The sequence below is a fragment of the Diadema antillarum genome, unplaced genomic scaffold (genome assembly GCF_040938485.1).
Source record: "Diadema antillarum isolate AM-2024a unplaced genomic scaffold, OU_Dant_1.0 seq00000076_RagTag, whole genome shotgun sequence".
Lineage (NCBI taxonomy): Eukaryota > Metazoa > Echinodermata > Echinoidea > Diadematoida > Diadematidae > Diadema > Diadema antillarum.
This window is the reverse complement of record NW_027271170.1, coordinates 206,143-215,666: the sequence shown is the minus strand read 5'-3', so window position 1 is coordinate 215,666 and position 9,524 is coordinate 206,143. Positions and strand designations below refer to the sequence as shown.

The 9,524-nt window shown below is 37.1% G+C and overlaps 1 protein-coding gene across 1 annotated transcript; it reads right to left on the bottom strand.

The window, feature by feature from the left end:
- Nucleotides 1-2,145: 2,145 nt before the first annotated feature.
- LOC139726026 (uncharacterized) lies at nt 2,146-7,847 on the bottom strand. The gene is made up of 6 exons (XM_071637107.1): nt 7,487-7,847; nt 6,568-6,713; nt 5,445-5,635; nt 4,127-4,262; nt 3,044-3,176; nt 2,146-2,401 (listed from the first exon to the last, which is right to left on the bottom strand). Exons 1-6 carry the CDS (start codon nt 7,845-7,847, stop codon nt 2,313-2,315), a joined length of 1,056 nt encoding a protein of 351 aa, XP_071493208.1. The 3' UTR covers nt 2,146-2,312.
- Nucleotides 7,848-9,524: the final 1,677 nt, after the last annotated feature.

Below are 9,524 nucleotides of genomic sequence, written 5' to 3'. Positions count from 1 at the left end.
CGTACATGTATTTACTTCTAAATGTTGGATTGATTACAGAATTGAGAAGAAAAAACAAGGAAAAAGGAATTTGCCTCTGTATTTGCCATGTAATTGGATGAAATTGCACATGATTCTTGATGATGTGTTCAATGTGAGTGTTACTGTTTGATACTGGAGCAAGTTCTGTTTTTGGGGTGTGTACAGTAATATTTACAATGCAAAGAGAATACGGCAATAGTGAAAGTAAGATCACACGGCTAAGATGGCATTACAATTGATAAGTGCCTATTGTTTTCAAACTACCATATTGTACATCATTCCTGATACTCAAACTGTTAAAGCTCTCATGAACATCAACTAGTTGGATTTTTTTTTTTTTCAAACTTAACTCTCTCTCTCTTATTTCTCTCTTCAGTTTCTCAGCCATTCATTTTCTCAGCAATCATCTGCTCATACTGTTAAACCAACACATTGCAGAGTAAATACATGTACACTTGTAAAGTGCACTCCGGTTTAGGCGTTATAACAAACATGGTTATGACGAAATTCTGGTTACAACAAAATAAAAATTCAAGCTGCAACATTAGTGGACATGTACCCAACCACAAACTAGGTTGATTACTCTTATTGTGAAGTATGGGAAACATCCAATGAGAAATGAGAATAATCAGTCAAACATAATTCATGAAAACCTGTTTTGAAGCAAGTTTTTATTCAAATTGAAAAAAGCATTTTTTTCTTTATCCTTAAAGGGACATTCCGGACGATTTTCATAATTTCACATCATGTAGTACATAAATCAACAGCTCCACGTATAGATTCGTGGAATTTGTTGTGGTCCTTGAGCAGAGAAACCAATAAATAGAAAATCTTAAACAAATTACACTGAACAGTGTTGATGACATCAGAGCCTCATATATTTCAGAAATGTAGCAGTGCAATTCCATTACAATACCACTTGCTCAACAAGTTCACCTGTGAAGAATCTATGCATGCCTTCTTCTTTTGTTCTGCTTCCGTGAGCCCCAACTCATACATTCTTATGGTGAGGCTGCCATGTCATCATCCTTGTTCATTGCAATTTGTTATAGATTTTGAAAACATTCTCATTCCTCATCCCAATCACTATAAATTCTGAAACTCTGTACTCAGTTTAGCTGATTTATAGTTGTTCAAATGTAAAAGTCTGAAAATCATCCAGAGGTCCCCTTTAAGACATGGCTTTCAAAATTCATGTAGTCCTCTCCTTACATTGAAAAAATAAATGCTCTGCTTTAAAACATTCAGTACTGTACTCATGAAGACTTACAAATCGCATATATTTACACACCTGACAAAAATGAACTGGAAATACCCTGGCACGTGTACTCGAATTCCAACATCATGGAAAATTAGTCGCCACCTATGCATGCATCTTCAGAGCTAATGTTTGACCAACAAACATTTCTCAATAGACAAGAAAACCAAAGCTGTAACAAGTCTTGGTGGACTTGTAGACTTGTGAGCATTTTATTAGTTGCCACACAGATTTGATGAATCAAAGCTATCACCACAATGTAAACTATATTAAAGGTCTCAATGAAACTACCCAGAATCACAACTGCATGATCACATTTGATTTCTTTCCCAAAATCTATTTCTAGTTTGGCAAACAAAAAAGAAAAAGAAAAAGAAGAAGAAATAAACACATTGCAGATATAATCTAAGAAGTTCTCACAGTTTAACAATGGTTAATGATGTTAGTATCACACTGGATATTTCAATGCCATGATAAAACACTACGTATTTAGCTAACACTCAGACTAACATCTGTCGGTTGCTAGAAGTTGCTTTAAGTGTTCACAAAAATAAACAGATTGCAGAAAGTGATTTCTCACCACTAAGTCAACAGGTAGTTTGAAGAAAACACATTAAAACGCTGAACATATCCTGGAATATTTTGGTACCTGCAGAAAGATGGCTACAAAACTAACCTCTACACTCCCCTAACCACCAACCCTCCCCCAGCCCCCCAAACACACACACACACACACCAGTGGCGAATCCATAGGGGGCACACCGGGCGCGCCCCCCTTTATTTTTTTTTGCTAAAACAAAAGAAGGAAAAAAAAAAATAGGGGAGAGTGCGAGCGCCCCCCTTTTATTTTGTAAAAGCACCCCATCTCACAGAATTCCTGGATCCGCCCCTGCACACACACACACACATACAAAATGAAACAAACACTGTAAAATAATAGAATCTACAACTGCGACAATTGAACAATGTATAACAAAGAAGACTTGGTGTTATGAAGTCTTGCTTTGGCAGTGACGAAGCAGTGGTTGGATTCTCATTCATAGAAAGTTCCCAAGCAGGAGATGCTGATCTCATCGCCGAGGGGAACGGACACCAAGCTCCAGTACTCTGAGCTGTAGAATACTGGTCAATAGAGGGCAGCAGAGAGAGAGAGACGGAGGGAGAAAGTGCCATCATTTTTTTCCTTTCTCCTGCTGTGAAGACAAGGCAGTCTGTCATATACACATTTTTTTCTTTCATAGCATACAATGCAAATCAGCACAAAGTCAAGATATGTTCAGCTTAATGACTAAAATGAAATCAAACAATACAGCAGTAGAATGTTCACCAAATTCGACATAGAAGAATTTAACTGGACTTCAGTAATTAACATTTTGATTATGTGCTTCTGACATGTATCAGAAACACAATGAAACTTCACATCTATTTTTACATAACATTTACTACTGGATATTAGACAAGATGTTTATGCACACAGCTGTCTACCGCGGGGTATACAGTGCACTCCTGTAATAATGAACACGATCATGACAAAATTTTGGTTACAACAAAATGAAAATTCAGGCTGTAATATCATCTGCCCTATGTATTTTTATTGTGTATTTGTTCGGTTATAACGAAATTTCGATATAACAAAAGAAAACTTTCGGTCCCGAGGACTTCAATACAAAGAACAGGAGTCCACTGTACTGTAACTGGTATTTTTTGTCTTCTTTACCTATAAGTACGTAAATGAATTGAATTGAATTGAAATGAATTACATACACACTTTGCCAGCAGTGAGAATAATGGACATTTCTGTGCAGTCCTCCTTGCATGATGGGATAGGAGTCAGGACGATTTCTCGTGACCCATGGGATTGAGATAGCCATGTGCTTCCATGCAGCGATGGTATGGGCTGGATGTGGGCAGAAGGTCAAAGGTTATTGGGAAAAAGTTTCCCAAAGCAAAAACGTGAATTCAGAGAATGCAGGATAGTCCGTAAAACACTTCAAGAAAGTGTGAAAACAAAACAATATGAAAAGCATTCATTCCTTCTGCCTTCTCGTACCAACATATAAAATATGTTGGGAGAACAGTCTGTGATATCATTCCCACTGACTTCTGAAAGGGGCAAGCCATCTGATCTTTCATTTTTTTAGAAAATGAAAATATGTTGAATTCATGTATAATTTTTTTTTTTTTTTTTACAATCCCTATGATTGTCTGACTGTGACATTACAAACTGTTGTAGTCTCCTTACGCAGCGATGGTGGAACCAACACTTTAAAAATTCATAACTTTTAAATGGATTGTCAAATTGTCCTCAAACTTCACTGAAGTGCTCTACTTACATCTCTGCATTCACTTAATCTACACTTATGTTTAATGTCCCTTTAATTTCCTTCAAGAAAATTCTGAGCATTCTGCAGAGTGCACAATGGATTGATAAAAAAGCTCTTTGTATTCTTTCTGCAAATCCACTGCTGATTAGGATATAATATGAATGTCCTTTTCCTTGTGTAGTAAGACTTCCACAGATCTACACCTTTTCCTTATACAATGTACATTGTATTTTGAACATAATCCTCACTGATATGCTATGGATGAAACAGAATGAGCATAAATGCACACTGGTCAACCATCTGAGTAATGACTTAGAGAGCAGTTTATCAAATTCAATTCATGAAGATGATAAAGCAGAAAATATGAATATATGTACATCCAGTCATGAATATGCACAATGAGTATAAACTACAATATGCAAATGACAAAACAAAACATTGAATACATTACTGCAATTATATGCATTCAACAATGAATAACGTATGATGTGTAGCAAAGCAGTGAAAACCATTGAAGACTTGCCAGTGAATGTGCATGTGACGAAGCTGAGTCCACCATTAAAAACATCTCAGGTTGTATCTCTGCCTTGTGAGGGATAAAGCTTGGCTTCCCACACAGGTTACGAACCAGTCGGATTCTCCCCGGTACTCCAGTCCTCCTAAATGATGTCATCAAAATGAGAATTTTCCTTTAACCACCTACCTTGTGACATACAGTGAGATTGTCATAGACTTCTACACTACGTACTGCATTTTGACTTCCACAATCACTGTCTTAAAGGACAAGTTCACCTTCATAAACATAAGGGTTGAGAAAATGCAGCAATATAAGTAGAGCACATCAGTGAAAGTTTGAGGAAAATTGGACAATCGATGCAAAAGTTATGAATTTTTAAAATTTTTGTGTTGGAACCGCTGGATGAGGAGACTACTACAGCTTGTGAGTCATATGCGTACAACAGTATAAAGAAAATATAAAGAAAATTCAACATATTTTCACTTTTTTCGTATAATAAAAGACCACTTGACTTGCCTCTTTCTAAAGGCAGGGGGAATAATATTACCCATAACATATGTCGGTAACGAGTCAAGGGAATGAGTACTTTTTTTCAAAAGATGCCATTTTGTGAAATTCTCTTTATATTTTCCTTGTATTGTTGTACGCATGTGACATCTAAGTTATTCATACACTACAGTAGTCTTCTCATCCAGCGGTTACTACACAAAAACTTCAAAAATTCATAACTTTTGAAGGGATTGTCTGATTTTCCTCAAACTTTCAATGATGTATTCTACTAATATTGCTACATTCTCTCAATCCTTATGTTTATGAAGGTGAACTTGTCCTTTAAGGACATTCTGATTGTCATTCACTGATCTGATGGCTACTTAGAGGGCAAATAATAGAGAACCTAATATAAATTTTGGGAAAATGTTTTGATTGTCTTTGTCATTTATAAAGCACTTTTTCCAATACATCTGTATAAGTATTAGCTCTTTTGTAATAAGTTCTTTGCACATATGAATACAAGGTCATGCTGCTATGGTCTTTGACACATGAGACATTGAAATTGAGCAGATTTCTATTATCTTGTAGTTTCTTTTGCTAATCAAAATTTAGTTATAGCTGAACAATAAAGTATAAAAAATATAATTATGGAACCTAAATTTTCACAATGTTGTAACAAACAGCACTGTATTTAACTGACAGCATTGAACTGAAAAAAAAAAGAGTTTTGAAAAGTAGTCATGCATCACTGTGGCCTGCATGTTTGTAATGTGAAAGGAAAATATGCAGGTATGTTTTCAAGAATTAGATAAATTGAGAAATAGCTCCATACCATTCAAATGAAAATGGATGATGTCTGAAGTCTTCCTCCCTTCTCTTCTCTGTGAATAAATCTGAGGGACTTTCAATGAATGTATTGCTGGACTGGGCGTAGTCTTTCATTGTCGAACTGGACAAAAACTCCTTGTTCTTCAAATACCAAGAGTTCATTTCCTCAAATGTAAACCTGTTTACATTTTCATCCTGACAATGAAAAGGAAAGATGTAGAGAAAGAGCTGGTTTCAAGTAAATGAGTTTAGAGTAAGCAATTGTTTCAAATCATCTACACCTTTGCACATTTTGCTCAGTACACTCATTGTGCTTTTTAGTTTTCTTCTTCTCACAATTATTACTGTCATTATCATTAAATTATCATTACTACTTTCGTTAGCACAACTCTTTTTTTCTTCTTATATATATTTTTTTTTTTTTGGTGAAACAGTACTCAACTTACAAGACTTCATAACTATGTTAAATATACTAAAGAAGACTACCATGAAAAAGAAATAACTTAACATATAATGTTTTGCTTCCAAGACTTTGTCTATGCTGATGTCCTATTGCTCTAAACACTCTACATGTATGTTTCCTATGAGGGACTTTGATGACAAACCCAGAGTCATAAATGCAATACTATTTTATTACTGGATCCAGCATTCCAAACAGTGACAGAGGAATGTGAACATTCAAAATTTCACAAGCAACTACTCAGAATTTAACTAGACATGAAATCAAGCTACATACTTAGAGACTCCAACTCTCCCGCTTTCGATGGGAGATCTTCCGCCAAAAGCCCATTTTTGCAAAATCTCCTGTTCTCCCGCTTGAGATTTAATTTCTCCCGCCCTGGCTCTGTGTCTCCCGCTTGAAATGACATCTTACCTAGTGTCATTGAATGCTGAAAAGTAAGCCTCAGATAGCACGAGAGAGCATATAGAACACTAGAGCTTGGACTCCGGCCGCGAGGAACTTCGCGCTTCACGTTCGTGATGTGCGCGAAGCGCACATCAAGTTGGAGTCTCCCTTTTGCTAGGGGGATTAGGCGGGAGAATCTCCAGATCAGAAGGTACTTGGGGTTGGAGTCTCTGCATACTCTACATGGAGGATGTGTCTGTTTGTTAAACAAACAACTTACCTGATAGACAAATGGAGACATAAGTGTAACATGATCAATCACAGCTACCTCTGGAATGTGTCTTACAAGTTGGCATGGGATGCAATCTGGTGGTGTGGCGCCCTCAAACCATGGATTGGGAACAAGGCAGTCAGAGTAGTAGATACCTGTCAATCAACAAAACATCCAGTCATCAGCAAAAAAAAATACAAACAAAACAAATACACCATTTAAAGTAATATAAATCTTAAATTCAAATCAATGATTGTTCTTTCAAGTTGTTTTAATTGCAACTGACAGACAAATTGCTCTTCAATGGCATAAATAAATACCGGGGACTGATTATTCAGTGTTTTTGAGGAGTAGCTTACATAACATAAAATCATGGGCATACATTCTTGGATGGGATTCTACTCAAGTAATATGAGGCTATTTACGTCAATGTGGACAATTTGTCAATTAATTGCATTTGACAGAATGCGTGTAACATTTCTCTGGATGTGGCCTCATGGAAAAACTAAAAAACCAAAACAAACCAAACCAAAATCTGTAATATCAATGACTTGGTGACTGAGTAACTCATCCTGAATAAAGTACAGTCAACCTTGCCAAAGTTGAATCTATTTGGACTGAAGAAAGAGCTTTGACTACTAAGATAAAATTTGACTCATGAGACTTATGTGAGGCCATCTTAAGCAAGACTGACTTTAATACTTTTTGGAATTTGTGTTGGTTAAAATTAAATCCTTGACTGACTGCAATTTTCATCAAAAACCTATTGTCATCAAAATGTGTACATAATGCCTTTTAAGTCAAAGGTTAAAAAGCAACAATTCAAATTTCTCTTATTTTTTTTTAAATTAAATGATGGTCTGTTGTACTGTTTGTGGTCATAAGATAACACCACAATAAAAGCCTCCACTGTCCAGAAACCACCTACCACTAAGATCCACCTGTCGTGTCAACGGCAAACTCACGATGCGCACCGTCCTCAGTATGTGGTAGGAATACCCAGTGACGAGCTCGATGACGTACTGCTTGAGAGGTTTATGAGAGCTGATGAGGAGGGAGGCGAGAAAGAACATGACTACCACTGAGACAGCCACTTTCAGGTATCCACATGCGATGCGTCCGATGATGTTGCGCTCCATGGGTGTGTCCTCCGACTCCAAAGCAGTAAGAACACAGCAGTCAATATCTTCATCACGTAGTCCATCTCTTTCTGCAATCGTCCTGATGGTTGATAGCTTTGATAAAAAGCTACTTCTCAGTTTCTCCTTTCTCTGGCTGCTTGGCCTCATCATGAATGCCTCCTGATAAGAAAAGAATACAAGAATATCACAACATATCCATTACGTACTGTATAAACCGTATACTAGCGAATCTAAATTTTCATGAATTTGGACTTCTCAATAAATTTGCCTGCACATCACAATCACATTGGGATCACAGTTGATATATTTGCATGTTTTTAAATGAGCAAATGGCACACTGACCTGCAAAATTCCTGAAAATTAAAAAACTTAATTCGTGAAATACATTCGGCGTATATAGTAATAAGCTTTGTCAATTTTAAAGATTGTGGGTTCTTCAATTTAAAAGAAATTAACCTCAGACACTTTCAATGGATTCATGTACATGTACATGAATACCGTACTAAATTCCGTCAATTGGTAAATAATCAACTGTTATCATAAATAATTTATCAGACTATTTCTATAATAATTAGAGATACCATTATTATCAGGTAATTACAAAACTGGAATCAGCATATACCTATCGTATCGATATAAAAAATATAACTTGGGGAAGCATATGAGAAGACTGTAAACAAATGATAGCTCGTTGATCGACGTAGCCACCCTGATCCAAAAACAAAGTAGATATTGAATGAATACGGAATGAAGTTTTTTATCTAGCAAACAAAATTTGGACATAGTCACAGCAGATGTCCATCACGACATTGTCTGATCAATTATGTAAGTTATGCCTAGTTTTTGCTTGTTTGTTTGGGTTTTTTTTTTTAATAGTAAGAAATAGCAACCTCTCACATTCTTGCCTGAGGCCTGTAGTGGTAGCAGTAAACTAACTAGGCTACAAGTAGTACCAGGTATTAGTAAGCTTACTAGGCCCTAGGGTCTAGTTACTGTATGTACTGCCATTTAAAGCCCGGGCTGGGGCGGCCGGGCGCTGAGCTGAACGTGTTGGGGTCGCGTCGCTGTAACTGCGACCAGCCCGAACGTGAAGCTAGCTCCCGTATCCCACAGTCAATTAAGAGGAGCGCCCCGGGGACCGTCGGGGTTTCTAGGGTCGCTGGCGCTGGTGCCAGATGCCAGTAATACAAACACACACGCACACGTCGCCGTCTTTGGTCTATTAGGTCTACATTAAAATATTTCAAACCACTTATCGATAAAAGGCGACTTGCCCTCACCTGTGCTGTACTGAGCCTAGAGCCTTTCTTTCGTGATATCTACTTCCGCCTTCCTTGCTCGGTTGATCTCTACCGAAGGATTCACACACTCAGTGCACTCAAAACGGCCAGCTAGCCACGCAAGGGAAATTCCCTATTGTTTGCACGCAGCGCAGCAGTCCTCTTGACCAAAATCAGAATCAGACGTAGAGGGCGTTTAGAGTGTGCACGGACGTATTATACAGGACTGGGTATTGGTTCTTCCTTTTCGCAATGAATTCTTATTTCTTATTTCAAATTACGCAAGTAAGTGGCACTTATCACTAATTAACGTTGACTTGTTACCATGGTAATAATCGCAACGAATATGACGTTAGGATCTTATTGACTGCAGTTGTTTGGCAATGTGACAAAGTCTGCAGTTAAAAAAAAAAGAAATAAAACAAAAATGAAAGAGAAAGTTAGTCTCTTGACTCTGTCATTATTTCAGCAGCTATGAAAAAAAAAAAAAAAAATTACCATCAAGTCGTTAACATGACCGCATGAGCCGCCATTATATCAGTAT